The sequence below is a fragment of the Dermacentor silvarum genome, chromosome 10, assembly GCF_013339745.2.
Source record: "Dermacentor silvarum isolate Dsil-2018 chromosome 10, BIME_Dsil_1.4, whole genome shotgun sequence".
In the NCBI taxonomy this organism is placed as follows: Eukaryota; Metazoa; Arthropoda; class Arachnida; order Ixodida; family Ixodidae; genus Dermacentor; species Dermacentor silvarum.
In genome coordinates this window covers 136,340,418-136,363,523 of record NC_051163.1, presented here as the reverse complement: position 1 = coordinate 136,363,523, position 23,106 = coordinate 136,340,418, and the positions used below count along the sequence as shown (strand labels likewise).

The following is a 23,106-nucleotide window of genomic DNA, read 5'->3' as shown; positions in this document are numbered from 1 at the left end:
AATCCCTGACATAAAACAAACCAATAACAGAGTTATTCAATGACGCGGGTAGCCAGGAAACTTGCCCTAAACACATCAAAGCCCTAACGATGCCTCGCCGCTGCAACTCGACGGCCAACTGTCATAGTAGTGGCTGCACCGAGACGCGGAAAAAAAAGAGAAAAGCGCGCGAAAAATACAATGTGATGGCGCTCAACCAATTGGGAGACGACGATGATGATGATGATAATGATGATTTATTGGCATGCCCTTTGAAACGAGGCGGTGACAAAGAGTCACGTAGCCTGCTTGATTTAATCAGGTATACTATACATGGTCTTTATCTAGCATTTTTGTATACCTATCATTGATCTTTTTCTTTTTTTCCAGAATCTACCTTGTACGGCTACCTATGATTTTAAGAGATCAGGTCGTGTCAATCTCTTCCCTGCTTTTTTTCCACCAGTACTCTAATCGTTTCTTGCTTATCTCTACGACTGATCAGTTCATGTTTCCTACCACTTTGAACCCAAGCGCTTCTGGAAGTTGTACGTTACCTGCGGTTCTCGCTAGGTGAATCCCTTCGGCTTCCATTAGGGTGTGCTGCATTAGGGTCTCCACATCCGTACTGCAGCATACATTTGCCTCATCTAGTTCCGAATATTTGCTTCGGTATGTTTTGGTCCTTACGCAACCGGCTCGAGCCTCAAATAGCCAGGCACTGCGCTTTGTGTTATCCTACAGATTATCCCTTCTAATTTCTTGTCAGTCTTGTAAATCTCTATGGTCCTTTTTGTTTCCAATCTTTGCATCCAATTCACTGTCTCTATTTCTCTCACTTTTTTTCTCATGACTCCTGGTTGTCAATTTACAGTTTCGATTATCCTGTACTTGTTTGTCAACTTTCTTGACCTCTTCCTCCATTCTGTGTCCACGCTATTCAGCTACAGATACTTGTACACTTTAGCCGCCCATTTATTTTCATCCATGCTCTTGGGTCTTTCTTCGAAATAAATTTTGGTCTGTGCTTCTATGACTTCAAAAGACGCATACTTTCCTCCTGCCGCCTCTCCTTACCTCGCCGCAGCGGCGGCGGCGAGATAAAGGAATGTCGCTACCTTTTCTTATTCTGGGGGCTTAGCCAATGCGCGGCGGCAGCGCCGCTTCCACCACTGGCGATTGCCGGATATCCTAGTGGAAATAATTCACAAACAAAACAATGACTCCATGACGTCACTGAATAGGTCAGAAGGTAATGGGAAGAGGCGCATAGCCGGGAGGAGGAGGGTTGTCGCGGAAGTCCTCCTTTCACACTTAGCATGCAAGCGGGCTGTGTTCGTGCTCTCTTGCAGGTCCGCTGGCCGCGCGACGACATCGGCCAGATTGCGGAGCAGAACCCGCTGATGTGGGCCGTGTTTAGGAAGCGCATTTCACAGCGTAATCTGTTACGGGCTCATTCCAATAGCCGTTTCGGTTGGCGATGGTGACCGCGGCCTCCGCCTCCAGCGCCGGCGGCCTGTGTCCGTAACCGCTATCGCCAGAAATCCGATAGCGCTTGCGGTCTCAGGGCTGCGCGGCACACGCAGCACAGTTACAGCGTAAGCTGATGGAGCGGCTCAATAGTAGCTCCAATTTGGGCACCACGCACAACAGGGTCTTCGCGGCAAAGTCTCTTCGCCTCGTTTTGACGAGAACGATCTGAATGGTCTACCCAGTGTCGATGGCGAGCTGCGGCTTGTAATGCTCTCTACAGAGCAGTCTGCTGAGCCCCATGCTGCCTGGTTGTAGCCGGGCACGTAGCTCTACGATTCGCTTCTTCAACAGCGGCTCGTACCTTGCGAGGAAACACCATAACGTGTACCGAAGAGGTAACCAGAATACGTGGCGCACATATCACTTCCCTTGACCCGTGGTACGTACGTTGTTGTTGATGATGATCATGATTGTTTATTGTAATCTTCAAAACGGGCTGGTGACAAAAGTCACCAAGCCTGCTTGAGTTAACCAGGTACAGTTACATGCAGCATGCAATTGCTATATGCCACTTACATGTCGGGTACACTGCGTTTGCAGGTGCGTTAACTAGATGGCGCCACCATACTGGCGGTCAACGGGGATTCGCGTTGACTGAGCGCCTCGTCTGAATCGTATCTCGTCATCTGCACCTGCGCGCCTGCCTAGGGCGCGTTTGTAAGGCATCTTTCCGCCTGCTGGCTCCGTGGTAAAGTATCTGACTGCCGCGCAGCGGGCTTGGGTTCGATCCCGGTGGGGACGGGGTACTTATTTTTGCATTTCCGGCGATAGCCGTTACGGTCACCAGCGGCGGTGGCGGAGGACACCGTCGCGAACCGAAACGGCTATTGGAATGAGCCCGTAACAGCTTACGCCGTAAAAAAAGTACGCGGTTCCCGCCGGGATCGAACGCGTGCCCGCTGTGCGGGAGTCAGACACTCTACCCCTGAGCCACGGAAGCGCTTGCTGTTAGGCAGCGGAAAATGCCCTATAAACGCGCCCTAGGCAAGCGCGCTGGCGCAGACGACGAGATGCGATTCAGACGAGATGCGCAATCAACGCGGTCCCGAGCCTCCGCCAGTATGGTGGCGTCATCTACTTCAGGCGCCTGCAAACGCAGCGTGCGCAGGCGCAGACGACGAGATGCGGGTAAGACGAGGCACGCCATCAACGCGACCCCGAGCCTCCGCCAGTATGGTGAGGCCATCTAGTTAAGGCGCCTGCAAACGTTGCGCGCCCGACATGTAAGTTGCATATAGTAGTTACATGCTGCATGTAACTGTACCCGGTATTCAGGGTATCTCTTCGCAACACGTTAAGGCGTATCCTCGCAAGGTACGAACCGTTGCTGAAGAAGCGTATCGAAGAGCTACGTGCGCGGCTACAACCAGGCATCATCGGGCGCGGCAGACTGCTGTGCAGAGAGTATTACAAGCCGCAGCTCGCCGTCGACGGTTGGCGGAAAGTCTCTTTGCCTCGTCAAAACGAGGCGAAGAGACTTTGCCACGAAGATCCTGTTGTGCGTTGTGCCGAAATTGGAGCAACTCTTGAGCTGCTCCACCTGTTTACACTGTGACTGTGCTGCGTGTACCGCGCAGGCCTGTGACTTTTTCTGCCGCGTTTACCTTGCAAACTTCTATTCATATTTAAAATCACTGGGGCATTGCTCGTACACACCAGCACCAAGCAATTATAGTAAGATATATATATATATATATATAAAACGCCGCTCACTACCAATATTCGCTGTTAAAATGTTACATTGCGTCATTTCGTGAAAGTAGCCACTTTGAAATTCCTGACTTGTGGTTAAGTTTAGGCTTACGATTCAACTAGTGCGCAGATACAGTGGGGGCTAACATAAAGAAAATAACTTTCTGGTACCATTATTCGTTAATTTTCTTCGTGTGTTGTAAAATGGATCAAATGAAGCTGGCTGAAAGTTTAAGAATCGAGAGGCAAGGTAGGTCCGGCTTTCGAGAGCTGACGAAAGCCATGCAATGGCAAGTTCTAAAAACACTTGCATTGCAAAAACTTGCCAGTTAAGCACAACATTGCCAACGATGGTGTCGTGCTCATCCGGAAATAAATTAAGTTTTTTGTGCCAAAACAATGATTTGAATATGAGCCACGCCGTAGTTGGGGGCTCCGGATTTATTTCGACGACCTGGGGTCCTTTCAGGTGCAACCAATAAACTATCCACGAGCGTTTTTTTCATTTCGCCCCGAAGTGCATGCGGCCGTCCCGGCGGGTTCGTGCCCATGACCTCGAGCGAAAAGCCATAGTCCCTGGGCTGCCACGGTGGCTTACCTCATTCTTCCTACTGCTGAGTAATCTTTCTTCGCGCTCACTTACTTTTATTTTCGGTATCTCAAAGATTGTAGAATGATCAAAGCATCGCGACAAAGACCGGCTAAAGTGCTTCCATTCGCGTCTGGCTGCGGCCATTTATTTGCTATGAACGGCGCCACATGCTCTTTATGGTGTGCTCGAAACAAATGGCCGTAACAAAATGGAAATTATTGCGGCGGATGGAAAGTGCAACAATCACGCAGTCGCACGTGCAATCACTGATGTACCACAGCGCAAAGCTTCTGGAATCGTTTCAATGTAATTTTTATGTACGAGCGCTTCCATAAGTGGTCCACGTTAGTTTGGATGCAGTGGCCCAAGGCCAACCCTTTGGCCTGCTCTTTCAATGGAGGGTTTCGTCCTATGTGGCGTCATGTGAGCATCGTACAAAATAATCATTACCTGTACATATTTTCTTTATTCACAAATGGTAACATGAAGATCAGAGCCGAGTGTATTCTCTTGGTGCAAATTCTTCCTCTGCATCTTGGCTCTTGTTGCCTTGGGATATGGCTGCGCTTTTAGCCATGTTGAAAAACGTAGAGCTTGGGTCTTCAAGAAGATCTTGCACGGATGCCAACTCCAATACCTTGCCATCGCTCATGACGAGTATTCTGAAACAGAAGGAACCTGTTTACTCGAATTTAAGAAAATGAGCCGATAGGAATAGACTTGAAGCAAAGGCAGACTATGCGCCATTGATTGTGCAAATATGTGAGAAAAGTACAACTTCGAAGTGAAGCGGACAAGGGCCTCGGCAGCAACGCAGGCTGTCTGGATACATTACCTGAACTGACTTTATCTTTGCCCATTGCTCTCCTCACTAATATTGCATAGCCTACAGACACTAAATTTTCAGAGTTGTGTACGCTACGTAATTTTATCAATAACCTATTAGACTATAACAAAAAGACCCTTTGCAAATGTATGCCGATCCGAGCACCTCGAACATCAAATACAGCGAAGCTTTACCATAAGAGTGCGTTCTCATCCTCCGGAAGACCTCCTTTGCTACTGAACCCGAGCATCTTAAGACGTACATTTGGTGCAATTGCTTCGCTATATCCGAAGATTTTTATATGCGTCAATATATCCAAACTTTCTTAATTAGAATGTCTCGCTTATATATGACGCATGTTCCTGCATGCTGCGTCGGCTCTACCGACACCGACGGCCTGCTGCGCGTTTAACCCTGTAATTCCCACAGTTCCACGTCAAAGAAACTTGGAATAAATTGGTGATATTTATTTCTTGCCATGGTGCGAACATTAGTAGTAAAAAGGTTTTTCAGTTACAACGTAATTACCATGCTAATGAATTTATTAATTATCAAATGGTTTGTTACACTGTCCACTGCTGAAACTTCACTCCAGTATATTAAAAACAGCACTATGAGCTTTCTATTAGCATTTACCCACTTCAATCAGCATTTTGAGGCATCAAACTCATCAAAGTAGGGCCTTACAGGGTGAAGCAACACCCAGTTCATACTGCCACTTCGGGGCTCCGACGGAGACTGCGTTGTTGGCTCCGGTTTGACAATTTTGATATCGCCTACGCCGGCTGTAACCGGCTGCCTTCATTATCGCCACACGAAAACCATTTTACAAGTCCCGTTAATAGCTACGCTGTGCATTCGCTACAGTATGCTTATCTAGAAAACGTTCGCGACATACATGTATACGTATACGTATGGTGGAAGTGCACGTGTAGCCCATTAATTAACGGCACATGCGGATTATTTTTCCCACGTAGTCATTCCCGTACTCACACAGAAAAATTCAGTGACATTGAAGAGCGGGTAAATTGTACACCGTGCTTGTGCATAGTGGTTGCATTTCACTTTTGCTTACGGGCTATTGCTACACATGGACACTTTAGTGAACGCACTACCGTGTTCAATGCGGTACTTGATGTGCCGCGTCGAGTCAGCAATGGAGATGGAATACGGCTGCAGCCAATAATTTGCAAATGCAGGCGCGTCAACCCGATAATTAATTCTATATAACCGAAAACACAAGACCTATGACTATCCATCAGATTTATTATTTATATAGTTATATAGCGCACACAGGGTCACCCTACTACCCTGAATTTTCTTTATTGGAGTCTACAGCACACCAAAGTAGCAATAACCCACTTTGATAAAATAATTGACACTCCACTGTAATTTTTGACACAAGAGGGCATAAAAAGCGCAGGCTTCGTAAAAAGACGTGGCTGGGAGTAGGCAAGGTAAAAAGACGTGGCTGGGAGTAGCTTACCTATGGACAGGTAGTGATAGCAGGGAAAAAAATAAGGAATTGGTCGATTGCATTAGAAGCGATATTAATGAGTTCAGTAACTCGGGCCAGGTGATATTAGTGGGAGATATGAACGCGCACATGGACGATTTAGACGGATATACTGATTACAACGGCTCTCTAGTGCTGGATTTGTGTGATGAACAGAACCTTATAGTAGTTAACAGGGAAAATAAGTGTCATGGACAGGTAACGTGGCAATGCGGAAACAGGCAGTCATGTATCGACTACGCCTTAGTCTCAGAAATGGTCTACGAACAACTGGAAGAAATGATAATAGACTAAAATGGAAAAAATAGCCTGGGAAGCGATCATAGACGTTTAGCATTAAAGTTTGGGAGAGATACCAGCGCAGAACATGAACCAATAGCCTCAGAGTTTTTAAAAATGAATGACGAGCAAATAACAGAGATCGCAAACAACATAGAGAAGAAAATTGAGGCTTTTCCTACAGCAGTCTGGGAATATAAGGAACTGGTGGAGGTTATGCAGCATGAAATAAGGCGGACACGGCAATACAACTGTTGGATTGGAAAGAGGAAACCACGTAAGTGGTGGAACAAGGAAATTAAACAAGCTATAGAAGAGCGTAAAGAGGCATCTAGGGTTCATCGAGAAGCCAAAAAGTTGGGATTACAAGAAGAAGAGGTGCTCCTTAGATGGAATACATACAGAGAAAAGAAAAGGGTTGCGAGTGAGCTCGTGCAAGAGAAAATTAAATGCGCAAGTGAACGTTGGGTGCATAACATTCACAAAAGAGACAAAGGCGCCCCAAAAAGATTCTGGAACAATATAAAAGCCCTCGGAGCTCCAACTAGAAACTCGCAAACGGCTATAAGGGATGAAGACGGTAACATCTATGAAGGCGATGATGCGCTGCGGTACATCACAGACGTTATCAGGCATAACTTCGGTACGAGAAAAAGTGTAGTTCAGACAACAGATCCAGCAACAACAGAGAGGCTTGAGAGATCAAAATTCAGCATAGAAAGCTTCTATTGGAAAAAGGCAGCAGAAAATGTCCCTAACAACACGGCAGCAGGACCCGATGAAATCCCAATACAGCTAATCAAAAACCTCGGTCCAAAAAGCAAGGCACTGCTGACTAATGCCATAGAGCAAGTGATTCGAACAAAGAATATTCCCGTTGGCTGGCGTGAAAGCAAGATGAATCTCATCTACAAAGGCAAAGGAGATAAGGATAAGACGAGCTCGTACAGGCCAGTTACAGTAACGTCGGTGATATATAGAATGGCAATGCAAGCCATAAAAGTAGAACTGTCGAAGTGGGTGGAGGAAAACGGTGTATTGGGGGAACTACAGAATGGGTTCAGGCCAGGCAGACGCTTAGAAGACAATATGTTTGTACTAACTCAGTGCATAGAGATTTCAGTAGCTCAGAAAAGACCTTTATGGGTAGCATTTCTAGATATTAAAGGAGCTTATGACAACGTAGACAGGGAATTGTTGTGGGATATTCTTCAATACGAAGGCATAGATGACGATTTCGTGGAGCTGCTGAGGGAGATATATCGAGACAACCAAGTACAAGTGGCATGGGAAGGTCGAAAAGGAAATGAAATGGTGGGAATTCACCAAGGATTGAAGCAAGGATGCCCTCTGTCACCATTGTTGTTCACGCTTTACGTCAAGGGCATAGAAAGACGACTGGAAAACAGCGAATTAGGTTTTGATTTATCCTACATGCGTAATGGACAAATGGTGCAACAGAAGATCCCTGGATTGATGTACGCAGACGACATTGTGCTACTAGCGGACAATAAAAAAGATTTACAGATACTTGCGAATATCTGTGGGAACGCAGCGACAAATCTAGGCCTTAAGTTTAGCACAGAGAAATCAGGGATTATGATCTTTAATGAACACACGAGTAACTTCGTGGTGTCAATTCAACAGCAAGTAATACCCATAGTGAAGCAATATAAGTACCTCGGCGTACACATAAACGAAGGAAAGAATTACTCAAGCAACCACCAAGATAATCTGAAAATAAAGGGGAAGCGGAATGCAGCATTAATGAAACACAGAGCACTGTGGGGCCACAATAAGTATGAGGTGGTGCGTGGAATCTGGAAAGGAGTAATGGTGCCAGCGCTAACATTCGCAAATGCCATTATATGCTTAAAATCGGATATATTGGCGGGTTTAGAAGTTAACCAAAGATCAGTAGGCCGGTTGGCTTTGGGAGCACACGGTAATACGACAAATGAGGCAGTGCATGGAGACATGGGTTGGGCCTCTTTTGAAGTCAGAGAAGCACAAAGCAAAATTAGTTTTGAAGAAAGGCTCAGGAACATGGATGAAAATAAATGGGCGGCTAAAGTGCACAAGTATCTCTACATGAAAAGCGTGGACACAGAATGGAGGAAGAGGTCAAGGAAGTTGGCAACCAAGTACAGGATAATCGAAACTGTAAATAGACAACCAGGGGTCATCAGAAAGAAAGTGAGAGAAATAGAGACTGTGAATTGGATGCAAAGAATGGAAACGAAAAGGACAATGGAGATTTACAAGAATGAGAAGAAAGAAATTAGAAGGGAAAATCTGTACGATAACACAAAGGGCAGTGCCTTGCTATTTGAGGCTCGAGCCGGTTGCCTAAGGACGAAAACATATCGGAACAAATATTCGGAACTAGATGAGACATGTGTATGCTGCAGTAAAGATCCAGAGACCACTCAGCACATCCTAATGGAATGCGACGGGATCCACCCAGCGAGAACCGTAGGTAACGTGCAACTCCCAGAAGCGCTTGGGTTTAAAGTGGAAGGAAACATAAACAGATCAGCCGTAGAGATCAGCAAGAGACGATTAGAGTACTGGTGGAAAAAAAGCAGGGAAGAGATGGATACGACCTGATCTCTTAAAATCATAGGCAGCGGTACAAGCTAAATTTTTGAAAAAGGTATACAAAAATGCGAGATAAAGAACATGTGTAGTATACCTGATTAAATCAAGCAGGCTAGGTGACTATTCGTCGCCACCCCGTTTCAAAGGGGATGCCAATAAATCATCATCATCATCGTGATGGTGAAGTCGCGACGTTAAACGCCGGGTTTTTGTTGAGGCATGAAGCGAAACCACACTAAAAGAATTTCTGTAGTTTACGATTGCACAAGAAATGCCTCCTAAAGGGGCAGCGGGAAATTAACGTTGGAATGAGTAACGTAGCTGGCAAGATTGCAAACCATAACCGAGTTGCAAACCATAACTTTCTAAGTTGCTGAATACATTCTAACCTATTTTATGTAAAAAAATGTGATGTTAAGGCATAAATACATGTCATATGCAATTATGAACACCATTTGAGCGGTCTGAACGCAAATACCAGCGCGCGAAGTAGTACGAATGACTCTGCCGAGCAGTGTCGCCAGCAGTTTCTAACGGCGCGACCTTTATGTGGCCAAATCCACTTAGGGAGCCTACATGAAAACAGCGCTTGCATGTAGGCTCTCGAAATCCACTTCTATCGCAGCGCCGTCACAGTATTTTATTTCACGTAGGGCGCCTCACTCCAAAGCATGCGCCGCCCCAGCCGCTCGTCCCACTAAACCGTATTCTAGTGCACTCTAGCCGAAGCGCAGCACGACAGGTCGTGAGCGCAGCGCATGGATGGAGTAAATGGACAAACAAAGCTTCTCGTTCCTCCATGGTGCAGCGTAATGCGCTGCTGCTAGGCGGTAGGTTGAGAACATGCGTGTAATCATGGATGGACGCAGTGCCATATTTCAGCCGCGTGACGAATTATCTTATCTTACCAGTCATCGTTTTACCAATTCGCCTTTGAAGAACCAGCAAGTCGTGAACGCACTTGCACAGCATTAAAGGCATCAATTACATTGACTTAGGATGGAATACACTGGCATCCTTTGGTTTGAGGTTACTTCTGTGTTTCTGGACTTCTACATTTTGTTCAAACAGCGCAAAATACACGGAAGAAGCCCGGCCCGGGCCTGCGTCGAAATACACGAGCCGGGCCCGGGCCCGGGTCAAAAAGCACATGTCGTGCCCGAGCCCGGCCCGAGCCCGTGAAAACAATGCCCTACGCGGCCCGGCCAGGGCCCGAGCCCGTGCAGTGCTCTAATCGGGGCCACAGTGATGCGGTACCACTGCTTTCGAGGGATGCTGCAGAACTTTGTTTTGACTACTGTGGGGGGAACGCCCAGCTCCTGTAGGATGTGTCTTGCAGCTTGTGTGGTAGATAGCCTGACGAAGTGGGCCCTCTCCTGCGCTTCCGCCAATTCCTCTAGCGTGTTGTGCATGGCGAGTTGAAGTAAGCGTTCCGTGTGAGCGTATATGGGGAGGCCGAGAGCTCTCTTGATTGCCTTCCTGATTAATGCGTTGAGCTTATCCCGCTCCGATCTTTGCCAGTTGTGCATGGCCGCGACGTAAGTGAAAAGGCACATTACGAACGCATGTACCAATCTCACGAGGTTGTCTTCTCCAAGGCCTTGCTGCCGGTTGGCCCCTCTTCTTATTAGTCTGATGGCACTGTTTGTCGTCTTCTTAGTCGCAGCACTGTCTGGTTGATAGAGCCACTCGACTCGACCATCATGCCGAGAATCTGGATTGCATCCACCCTCGGAATATAGACTCCGTCGTTTTCACCCGTGTACTTAGATTTAAGTGCACGTTAAAGAACCCCTGGTGGTGCAAATTTCCGGAGTCCCCCACTACGGCGTGCCTCAGAATCAGATCGTGGTTTTGGCACTTAAAACCCCATAATATTTTTTCGTCGTTTGTCCGTAGTTTGATGTCGCATTCGGCGAGTGGCTTCCATCCCTTTGGTTTAGGGCCTCTGCGCTTGGGTCGATATAGTAGCACTTCCGACTTGTGGGGTGAGCACCGAAGGCCCGTGAACTCGAGGTATCTCTCAGTAGTATCAATCGCCTCTTGCGGGGCCGTCTCTAGTTGTCCGTCACTACCTCCCGTACACCAGATGGTAACGTCGTCTGCGTATATGGTATGACTGATACCGTCGATAGCAGAGAGTCTCCTGGACAGACCAATCATGTCGAGGTTAAAGAGCGTTGGGGATATGACTGTCTCTTGTGGCGTCCGCTTAGACCCCAACTTGATCATGTCTGAAGTCAGGTCCCCGATATTAAGGGTTGCTTCTCTGTTTGACAGGAAAGATCTCGTGTAGGAATGAAAGTGCTTCCCCAGGTTAAGGCTCGAGATTGTGTCTAAAACGAACGAGTGAAGAATGTTGTCAAAGGCCTTTTCCAGATCTAGACGTAGTATGGCTCTCGTGTCCCGCGTATTACAGTCAATAATGTGATGCTTGATGAGCTTCATCGCGTCCTGCGTCGACAGTCCGGCCCTGAAGCCGATCACGTTGTATGGGTAAATGTCGTGGTCCTCCAGGTAGCGAGAAAGCCTGTTTAGGATTGCGTGCTCAGCAACCTTCCCCACGCACGATGTGAGCGAAATTGGGCGGAGGTTATCGAGGCTGGGCGGCTTGCCTGGCTTGGGAATGAGAATGGTGTTGGCCGATTGCCACATTTGCGGGACTTTACCACTGCTCAATGCTTGGTTAATGATGTTCTTTAGGTATTCGATGGACTTGTCGTCCAGGTTCCGTAGAGCTTTGTTCGTGATCTTGTCCGGACCCGGAGCCGATTTGCAGTTGAGGGCGTGGAGTGCCTGCCTGATCTCCTCAATCCTGAATTCTGCATCGAGCTCAGGGTTCCCGGTGGTGGTTGTGGTGGAGAAACATTGATTTGCTTTATTTACAAGCGAGTGATAGGGACGGCCTTGAGGGCCGACCCTTTACAAACTCTAGGAGGAGTCCCTAGTCCGGAACCCCTGTGGCTTCCGCAGCGGCGCGTGCCCTTGGTCACGAGGGCTCTCTTGCCCTCCAAGGTCGAGCAGTCGAGCAGGGCAGCCTCCCAGCTCTCTCGGGTAGGAAGGGGGAAGAGGAGGGGATTTGCGGGACCGCCGGGTTTGCGGTACATGCCCACATCACGTGGAAAGGATCCGCGAACGGATGATCACAGTGTGGGAATTCCCCGGAGAAGGCCGTATTGAAATGCTTAAGTATCGCCGGGCACAATATTGTCTTGGTGTATAGACGTAAGAGCCAGCGCTTGTCCGTGTTAGTAAGGCCCGGTGCCGGAAATCGGAGCCTATTCGTTTTGTACATATCCGTGCTGTCTCGAAAGGAAGTTACCGGATTAGGTTCTGGAACGTCAGGCGATGGAGGGCGAAGCGGGTCCCGGGAATCAAGCGCTCGGGCTGAGGCATCGGCAGCCTCGTTACCACCTTGCCCCGCGTGGGCCGGAGTCCAGATGACGACACGTAGATTTGGTTGGTCTAAATGCTTGAGGCTGGATCCTCAAGCACAGCGCTTGAGGATCCGAGCGGCGCGAATTGTGATGCGAACTTTAGTACGATTTTGACACGCACTACGCGAGTCGGTGATGATAATCCGTGATGCGGGGTCTGCAGCATTGATGGCTGTGGCGACTTCCTCCGCGTGAGTAATGGCCGGGGCTCGAAAGGTGAGCCCTTCAACGGGTACGTTTTGATGGACTACGGCTGCCGTGTACCACCCGCCGTGGCGAGGGCCAGACGCGTCCGTGTAAAAGACTCCAGGGCGGGACCCATAGCATACCTGCAAGGCGGTAACCCACGCAGTTCGCTTGCCTTCGTGAGTCCCCCTAGCGATGTTGTAGGGCAGAGGCTGGATGATCAAGCACCACGCCAGTCCTCAGGGATGGTGGCTCACTCTTCTGTCTCATAGGTGTAACAGATATGGAGGCGGTGTAAGAGGTTTCTCCCAGCGTGTGACTTAGTAAGTCGCAGGTACTGGTTGTTGGGATGGGCCTCTTTGAGCTCCCCATAAGTGTTGGTCATGACCAAGTCTGCAAGACTCTGGTTAGACGTCGAGATCGGGACGCCTAGGGCGCGTCTGTAGAGTTTACGGAGAATACATTCTAGCGTGTTCTCATCGCACTTGCGCCAACGCAGGTAGGGTGTCGAATAGAGGATTCGACTGGTCACAAAAGCGTTGGCGAGCCGCAGAGCATCGTGGCTTTCCAGACCCCCGACCCCCCCCCCCCCGCCTTTTCGGGACCAGGCGGACGGACCATGCGGCCCACCTGATCCCCGACCGTACGGAACTTGCGCAGGGTTGTATCGACTTTTCGACTCTTGTGTATGAAGAGCTCCAGGATGCGGATTTCCTCGCGTTCCGGGTTAGGCCCGGTATGCAGTGAGAGTACAATTTGAGTCGTGTCTTTTGGTTTGGGGCGAAGATGCACGTACTCTGATTTACTAGGCAAGCATTCAAGACTGCAGCGTCGGGCGTAGTCATCCACGACCGATGCTGCTTGTTGCAGGCCTCAATACTATCAAGGGAACCCTGGGTTGCCCATAGCGTGATGTCGTCGGCGTACAGAGCGTGCTGTACTCCTGGGAGATCCTTTAGCAATGGGGGAGGTGAGCCACGGCGAGATTGAACAGGACAGGAGAGAGGACCGCTCCTTGTGGTGTTCCTCGTGTACCCAGAGGGTACGAGCCTTGCTCCTTGTCTTGAATGTGGAGGTACGCCTGCAGTTCCATCAGGAACTGACGGACGTACCTGAAAGCATTATGGGCACAGTCCGTTTGGGACAGGTGGGTGAGAATGATGTCGTGAGTGACGTTATCGAAGGCTCCCTTGAGATCTAAGGCGAGGCCTACCTTGTCGTCACTGGGATGTTCGATCGCTTCCATTTATTTTATTTTATTAATTTATTCAATACTGCAAACCTTGTACAGGTCCAAGCAGGGTGAGTAAAAAGGTAAACAAGGCAAATACAACAGAGTTAATAACGTTTCAAAAACATCCAATTGAGGCGAAAGGCAATAAAGAATCATTCCAATCAGTTTCAGTGCGAGGAAAAAATGAAAACTTGAATAAATCTGTTCGTGCAAAATAGGGTGTCAGCGAAGTAGGATGATGGTGGCGAGTATGCTTGATGTAGAAGATGATAAATAGGGTGATGGATTAATTTCTAGGTGCCGATTCCACAGCAAGAAAAGAAACTGTAAACCCAATTGCTAACGTCACAATGGAGTTGCAGGAGGATGTCCTCAGCAGAGCGATGTGGACGAAAGCCGTATATAGTGTCGGCAAAGGTGTGGCGGGCCTCGAGGTAATCGGAGAGCCTATGTCTAACCATTGTTTCCATAAGCTTCCCCACACACGAAGTTAAGGAAATGGGTCGGAGATTTTCGATGTTTATAGACTTGCCCGGTTTGGGAATGAAAGTGACTAAGGCCGTTTTCAAATCAATCGGTAGTGGCTCGCGCCCCTCCAACAATTGATTGAAGTAGTCGAGGAGGGTTCCCGGAGCCTTCGTAGTCAGGGGAAGGTGGTGTAGCACCTGATGCTACAGATAGGTACTTCTTCACGAATCTGGATAAAATTTTCTCGCTCGAATATTCCCGCTTGGCTGAGTGTAGAGTGCGCGCCAGTGTGCTGTGTTTGTTGGTTTTAGTGTTCGTCTGGTTGAGGAGATGCTTTAGGAGGTTCCAGGTTCCCCCGTTGCGCATCTGCCCATCGATCGAGTTACACACCTCACTGCATTGCTGTTTAGAGAGGGCTCTGCACCGTTCCCCTATAATTCTGTTGATTTCCGCGATCTTTTTTCTGAGCCTGTGGTTGAGCCTTTGTCCCTTCCACCTGGCGAGGAGGGACTGCTTGGCCTCCAGCAGGTGAGGCAGACGACTGTCCATCTTTTCCAGCGGGAGGTCGGTACAGACCTCTGTGGTGGTTGCATTGATGTCGTCTCTATCCTGTGTCACCTGTTGTTCGAGGCTAGGCTTGTCCTCGCTCTCTGCTGGCTCTTCCCTAATCTTGCGAAACTTGCCCAAGTCTGTGTACTGGAACATGCTCTGTCTCTTCTGCTTGACCTGGAGGTGCGTGGCCAAGATATAATGGTCGCTACCAAAGTCTACCCGAGGTTCGTCCACTTGACCGGTGCGATGCTCCTGACAAAGGTGAGATCCGGTGTCGTGTCACAGCTCGACGATGTCCCGCATCTGGTGGAGAATGCCGAGTCCATGAGTAGCATCATGTTTAGGTTTAGAGCCTCACGCCAGAGGTCCTCCCCCTTGTTAGTGTTTTATGGGTAGCCCCAGGTGTGGTAGGGGGCGCTGAAGTCACCAGCTACCATCAAAGGGGAGTCGCGCGCTAGTTGCGTGGCCTTGGTGATAGGGCTTTAAAGCGTTGTCTTGGGTTGTTGGGACAACTGTGGACATTTAGGATGAATATACTTGCGCGGTTCGCTGGGCTGGGGATGATTTCTATCAATATATATTCCACTTTACTTGTGGTAATCCTAAGGTCCTGAGTGATGTGGGTTAGCTTGTTGCTAATCAGTCCGGCGAGCCCCCGTCCTTCGAGCTTCGCTACGGCCCTGTAGCCAGAGAGCGTGATGTTAGATGTTTGTGTTTCTAGAATAAGGATAACATGTGGCTTCTTTATGTGTGAGCGAATCTATTGTTGCAGGGGAGCCCTCTTGTGAAGAAAACCCCTGCAATTCCATTGCCACATCCTGAATGAGCTAGTTTGAGTGGCCACCGTATTGCTGTTGAGTTGCTGTGCTAACCTTCGGAGGCCCGATCGACCCCGCTGTGTTACTAGTCGATGCTGTTGCTGGGGGTGTAGGAGCTTTAGGTACCAGCACAGGTGCTACCACGTTTTCCAAGAAGGATTAAATTTTGCTGATGCACTGATTAGTGCGCTCCTCCATGGAAGCCACGTTGCTTTGGAAGAGAGAGAACTTTTCACTTATCTCTTTAAGGCTGTCACTGAGAGCGGAGAGCATCTCGCGAATCTCCAATTTGGCCCTACCTGATGCTCTTTCTTGCTCATAATGGCTTGGAGTAGTTGAAAAGCTAGCTGGGAATTTGGTTAGGTTGGCTTTCGAAACAAGTATTTGCATTCGCTGGTACTGAAGCTTTTTACAGCTCTTATTGATGCGAAAGTGTCAAATGGCCCACAGAGCGAAAAAGCCGGCGCCTGTAGTCTCTAGCAGCGAAACAGCACCTAAAATCCCACTGGCTGTGCAGACGCCATGTCACGCAACACCGTGCCAGGTGTTGCGTCAGGGAAGAGGGCTACGCCGCGACGCCACGTCACCCTTGCTGTCAGAAGCCGGCGCGCGGTCCGCATCTCTCTCCCTCTCAGTTCCACTGGGCTTATCTGCTGCGCGCGCATGCTGGCCTTGGTGGCCACTGCTGCTTCTTTGTGCTGTTACTGAAACACATGGGGAACTAGTGCTCTGGTACACATTTAAGTCTATTTGATGGTCAGTGTAATGATTGTTGCACTAATAAAGAAATATTGATAACACAGGCTTACAGGAAGATTAACGATTGACGTGTTCAAGAGTGGTCAAAGCAGGTATATCGCTGGTTTCGGAAAGGCACTGTGTCAAGATTTATAGCTGCCCTGACGAAGGCAAAGCCACGTGTCGAAACGTTGGCTCCAGCGACATACGTTGTTCGACCCCTGTTGATGACTATGCGGTAAGGCGGCTTGCTTTTTTTTTTGAGGAACAAAACTTCACGACCTATTGGAATCGTGCAGTACAAGAAGGGGGAGCGGCCGCACGCCGTGTCAGCGCAACCAAGTCAGTCCGGCTCGCGTGCTTCCACGCACCTCCGAATCTCGGAGGTCATGCGTTGGCTAAGTTCCGAAGCTGTGCAATCTCTCGTGCTCGCTTGCAACGGTTGCATTCAAAACCAATAGGTACACCGCGTCGACAATGCACGGACTTCAAGAGCTGAAAGCGTTCATAACGAACAAAAAGTGAGCAAAGTACGAGTATATCGCGTTGTGTGCTGAAAGGCTCCCGTCGCGCTCTAATGTGTTTTTAAAGCAGGCAGCACCCCGAGGTGGTGATCAGGTTTTATTAGATACGATTTGTAGGCGCAACAGTACTAGCATATACTAGGAGTCGAAACGCATTATCTTGACCCGCGCGACGCTATAGTTGGTGCACATCGGCGCAGCACTGAAACTGACTAGCAAAGCAAGTATGTTTCACAATGCTTGTGAGACGCATATTACATAGCGTTGGCGTAAAAACGGGCTTAGTTACTGAACAAGCGCTGCTCTCAATGTGGCAGCTTTAAAAGTTCGTATATTGAGCACGTAGATACGCAAACATGCATTGAAATGCCTATTTTTTTGTTACAAAACGTAGATACCTCAATGTAACGTAACTTCATTCATAAACGTAATTTATCTTAAGCGCGCAATAGTACCGCTTCGAATTAGTGTTGTAGATTGGGCGAGTTGGTATTGCCTTATGAACTAGATAGAGCGCGGCTAGAAGCGACCTAGGTGGCAAAGAGGAAGTATTTTCTCTCTTTCTGACTCGTTCGCCGTTTCTTCCGTTTCTGTGTGATAAATCAGTAATGCAGTTGACCAGATAACTGGAAATAGTTACTTCGAGACCCACACCCAAATAGTATAAATAAAAGATCTAGTTGCAACATACTCTACATCCCCGAAAAGGTTATCACTGAAATTAAAACACGGCGCCAACCCTCTCCCTGGTTGCTCCGTCATCAGAGTAATAATAAGCACTGGTGTTGTACTTATTAGGACGAAAATGCGGCCTTTACTTGTATAGTGTGTGCAAAAGTTCACAAAAATAGCTTTGTTTACACCACTTGGTTGCTGTCGTCTGCTACAACTAGCACGCGAGACGTCTGCACAACCCGCCGCCAGGGCCGCACCACCATATGGTTGGATGGTCCCTATAATCATCATCATCAGCCTATATTTATGTCCACTGCAGGAAGGCCTCGAAGGCCTCCCCTGTGACCTCCAATTACCGCTGTCTTGCGCTAGCCGATTCCAAGTTGCGCCTGCAAATTTCCTAACTTCCTCATCCCACCTAGTTTTCTGCCGTCCTCAGCTGCGCTTCCCTTCTCTTGGTATCCATTCTGTAACTCTAATGGTCCACCGGTAATCCATCCTGCCCAGCTCCATTTCTTCCGCTTTATGTCAAGTAGAATATCGGCTATTCCCGTTTGTTCTCTGATCTACACCACTCTCTTCCTGTTTCTTAACGTTAGTCCTAACATTTTTCGTTCCATCACTCTTTGTGCGGTCCTTAACTTGTTCTCGAGTTTCTTTGTTAACCTCGCACCTGTCCCATATGTTAGCACCGATAGCATGCAATCATTGTACACTTTTCTTTTCAACGACAGTGGTAAGGTCCCAGTAAGGATTTGGCAATGCCTGCCGTATGCACTCCAACCGAGTTTTATTCCTCTCTAAATTTCCTTCTCATTATCAGGGTCTCCTGGGAATAATTGACCTAGATAAACGTACTCCTGACTGACTGAGAGGCTGACTGGCGATCCTGAATTTTTGTTCCCTTGCCAGGCTATTCAATATTATCTTTGTCTTCTGCATATTAGTCCTCAATCCCACTCCTCACTTTCTCGGTTAAGGTCCTGGATCATTTGCTGTAATTCGTCCCCCTTGTTGCTGAATGCTCCCTATATTCATCCCTAACTAATGAGCTCGTGCCACGTACTTGTCGTAGTCGAGGACTGTGTGTATTCTATGTGCCACCGTGAGCACGGTGCTGGCGGCGAAGCTGTCCCTGAGTGTGGCTTGAATCAGGCTGTCCGTGTCGCCGTCCATCTGCGAAGTGGCCTCATCCAGAACCAGTATCTTGGGTCTCCGCAGGAGGGCGCGCGCCAAGCACACCAGCTGCCGCTGGCCCACGCTGCACAAAGCGGCCGTTAGCTCGCTCATTTCAAAAGCAATAGCAGTTTTTGTAAACAGGGATCTCAGCTGATCATTACGTATACGAATACAACTGAAAGGCTACAACCGAGAAGCACAAGCAAGGCCGATGGCGCAGAAGAATGTTGAGTGATTTTTCCGATAATTGTACAAGAATAATGTATGCGGACGTTGGAGATGTCACGCCATTCGCTTAGATTACTGCGGATAACAAAAGTAATGTGCATCAACAAAGAGGGTGGGCTGTATTTTATGAGGAGAAACTTGCGAGGAAACGCTGCCTCATGACGGATGCCGGGACCACGATGATGACGGGATGGGGCCTTTGGCGGCTGTGGGAATCAGGCCTTAGTGTACAGCCGAGCCATGCTAGCAATTGCTATCACGGGGCTATCGCGCGAGAACTGTGGGGCATCTTCGATGCTGTGGGGAAGCGCTGTGGAACGATTGCCCACCACTTCTTCCGCCGCCCTCTGCAATTGAATACGAACACCTGCCTGATACCTTGGCGCAGTAAGATGTGAAAAACTTCCACCGTGATGATCTACGCAACATGTCTATACAATCAAGATATATAGTGTACAGTGTTCAAGTGGTAGTTGAAGTCTTATTCATAACTATTGTGCCTAATAAATATAGTATGCGATTCCCGCCATCTAATTTTCCGCACTGAAATAATTTCAAAACAATGAAGTACAAGATTGCTTCCCGTAAAAGCTGTTCATAGCAGGACATCAGGCGTACCTTAGGCGCTCACCACCCGTTCCGGTGCGTAGCCGGAGCCCGTCGGGTTGCCGTTGCACGTACGATGCAAGGTGAGTCTGTTGCAGCACTCTATGTAGTTCCTCGTCCGAATGGCACTCGTGAGGATCCAGGTTGGAGCGCAGTGTGCCGTCCACTAGGCAGGGGTCCTGCGACAGTGTTTCCTCGGTCACCCATTATCATGGCGCACTTCAGGCAGCATCCAATTTACGAGGCGCTCAGTCGAGTCGACAACAGGACGGATGGTGGCCGAAGCCCCGTTGCATATTTTAATAAAGTGGAGTAATAACACCCTTATTTTCATCACCGATGAAGAAAAAAAAAATACGTTACGATGGCAGTCACGCATTTCATTACTCACGTATATCAAGGTGAATCCGCCTTTTGCATTGCGCTGTGGCGCCCCCTTAGCGGGCTCCGCGAGAAACAATACGTACGGCGTCGGGGCCCCGCGGGACGCGGAGACACGCTGCAGGAAGCGAGCTGAAGTGGGTTTGTGCATTCGTCTGTCGTTGTAATTTTAGTTTTGTGTGAGTGGCCGCTTGTTGGACAGGATGCCTAGGCCGGCAATGACTCTGGTACAACTTACAACCGCAAGTCGTCGAAATATGATGACGGGATTTCGTGCAGCAACGCCGACAAAACCAGTCACCGTGCGATGTGCCTCTGAACGAATACATCGCACCGCAACGCGATTGACACACCGCCTACGCTTGTATTCCTGTTATTCATATTTATTCGTACCGAATATGAGTCCAAACATGCTTCGGAAGTTGAAATGCACGAACGTGAGCACTCGCCAGCCGCCCACATCAAGTTTAAGCTGTGGTCGATTCCGCTCAGCGGAGGTTAGCCGTATCGTATACAGCAACAGAGTTCATGCATCTGCCAGTGTTATACCTGCACTGAACGCGCGCTAATAGGATGATAAAAATATCTTTTATAGCTGAGTCTTGACCACAGTGGCCATAGCTCTTTGAAGGGGCGACACTGCGCCCAGAGTATTTGTGCAACGCAGGAACGGCGCATTTGTTTACAACGACACGCGTACGGCCCCCGCTCGCTGTTCGCTTCAAGTACAGTAGAAACCATGCACCGCTCACACGAAATAATGAGGAAATGTTCAAAGCGTATATGGACACTTATCATGCACATATCAGAAGCGATCACACTGAGACGAGAAGGCATGAACGTCCCGGGCACATCGAAAACGGCGACAACGACCACCTAGCCGCACTGGCACGCGAAAATGCCGATGCCCACCGTACTCGCGTGGCAACGAGCGGTGTTGTTGCTTACGATGCAGTATCGAAAGGGCCATCACTTGTTGCCTGTTTAGCATAGAGGCAAACTGTGTTTTCGATAACTACTAAATCTGGCAGCATAAAAGTACACTCTCTGTAGTTGCGCTTCATTCATGGAAGCGCCGGCGACTGCGACCGACAGCCTTCGTTCAAGAACGGTGCCTGTACCGCGGTATTATCACTGCGCCGTGTCGCCGCTTCCCACTCTGTGTGTGCATCGTACTATGCTAAGACTGGTTCACTTCAAAACGGTAAGGTGAGTACTGAACTATATAAGCAGTTTCCTTCGTCGTACTTGCTTATCCTATATTTCAGGTCCGCCGGCAGCGGACGAACTCGTAGGCTGTGTTAGGCCTGATGAAGCTACCTGAACAAAATCGACACCGCCTCAAACTTGATGTCGAGGGCTTTAAAGGGTTGGAAATCGTGCATATCAGCGTCGGAAGCATGTTTCGACTCAATTTGAGCGTCAATAAATACATACACGAGCGCATTTGTGGCTATACTCACGTTGTCGGTGCGATGTTCTCACTCGGCGGCCGCTCCCACGGCGATCCGCACACTCGTTTTGTCGGCGTCTTCGGCACAAAAGCTTATCACACTACGATTACTCGCTGTCGTCGGTCGCGTCGTCGGTCGCTTCTTCGTCATACTTGTATGTCAATATAGGTCTCCCACTGGCACAGTATCACAGCTACAGCCGGCCGAGCGTTGGCGCCGGCGTGAGGTCGACTTCTGACCGTCATCGGTGTCGTGTCGGCATACATTGTGATGTAGCGGACGTTAACCGAATATTCCTGTGAACAGCTGAAGTTTCTAGCGAAACACAGCGCAAATACCGCGTCGTCGAACGGCACAGCGCCGACAATAAAGAGTTCGCGTGCTTGACGGCTATGCTGCATACGCGTGCGTCGTCAGCTGCACGAACCACCGACGCCGTACAAAACGTTTTCGGCGCTCGCCGCTAGGGTACAGCGCATGCGCACTCGGGACATGCAAAAGGCGGATTCACTGACATTCATTTATGCCGATTCATATGGAAGAGAAGACATTCTTATGTGAGACCTGGAATTCGCATCTGAAGTCTTGGAAACGTTCTAGCTTGTTTTTCTTTGCCTAGGTAATTGCCTTTTTCTACAAGAAAACGTTACGCTTATGGCCTCTGACACGTCCCGAGTTGACACGGACAACACGCAGGCCCCGAAGGGGAGGCGGCCACGGAAATTACAACTTGACAGGAGGACAAAAGAGTGCTATAAACATCAGGCACTGGCACCTTCATGGGCGCACCCACAGCAGACTCCGACTTCCGAGAAAACACAAAGTGTAAATGACCGTTTCGTTTGAAACCTCTCCGCTTGCCTGAGAAATGTAGCTCTCCACCAAATGTATCAGCTATACACGATAGGCTACTTAGGAGCGCCTTGGCCCCCATGTTAAATGAAACCACTTGAGACTCAGATCAAGCCACAATAATTACCAATGAGGTGAATACGTTCCTTCTCTTTTTACATCGCGATGTCCGCCTTCGTCATCGTCTCCGCATTGTTACGGTGAAGACACACCTCGCTTGGTCAAGATCATATCCCCATTACCTCAACATTAATACACATCGCTGGTTGTTCTGCTTCAAATAACAATGTTACGCACCGGAATTTTGTTTTCAAGGTGGGTGCATAAAATGAGAGGACATTAGTACTCATATGACGACAGATCAGAAGTAGTTATCTGAGTCACACGTGTCACGCGTACAGCTGGAAAAAAAATGTCCTGCGTCTTGAAAGTATCGAATGCGCTCTATCTGGCTCCAAACAATCACATGTCTGACTCCCTGGTCCAGAAGCTGAGATATTGAGAACCTGATTTTACTCATATGCAGCATCACAAAGAAGCGCTCGGAGAAAATAATGCGTGGTCGGTGCCATGAGCTGAAAAGGAGAGCGTTAATGCGACCTGCGTGTCTTTATTGAAAATGATAACGTAAAGAACCTCCCGCGTTCAATTTTGTTATGAACTGCATGTATTTTCTTGCCGTCATGAAGAATTAGCTAGCCTGAGAGAATCACGTCAGTGAGATGAGGTGACTAAGCGAGCAGACGGAGAAGTGTG

At 48.7% G+C, this 23,106-nt stretch overlaps 1 protein-coding gene across 1 annotated transcript in view; it reads right to left on the bottom strand.

Annotated features, from left to right (window-relative positions):
- Window positions 1-4,250: 4,250 nt before the first annotated feature.
- Window positions 4,251-23,106, bottom strand: part of LOC119431864 (ATP-binding cassette sub-family C member 2) — a 191,937-nt gene continuing 173,081 nt past the window's right edge. The window contains exons 16-18 of the mRNA XM_049658085.1: window positions 19,676-19,842; window positions 18,717-18,911; window positions 4,251-4,458 (exon numbers count right to left, since the gene is read on the bottom strand). Of these exons, the coding sequence (XP_049514042.1) occupies window positions 4,287-4,458; window positions 18,717-18,911; window positions 19,676-19,842 (534 nt within the window). The 3' untranslated portion in view covers window positions 4,251-4,286. The remainder of the gene's footprint in view (window positions 4,459-18,716; window positions 18,912-19,675; window positions 19,843-23,106) is intronic.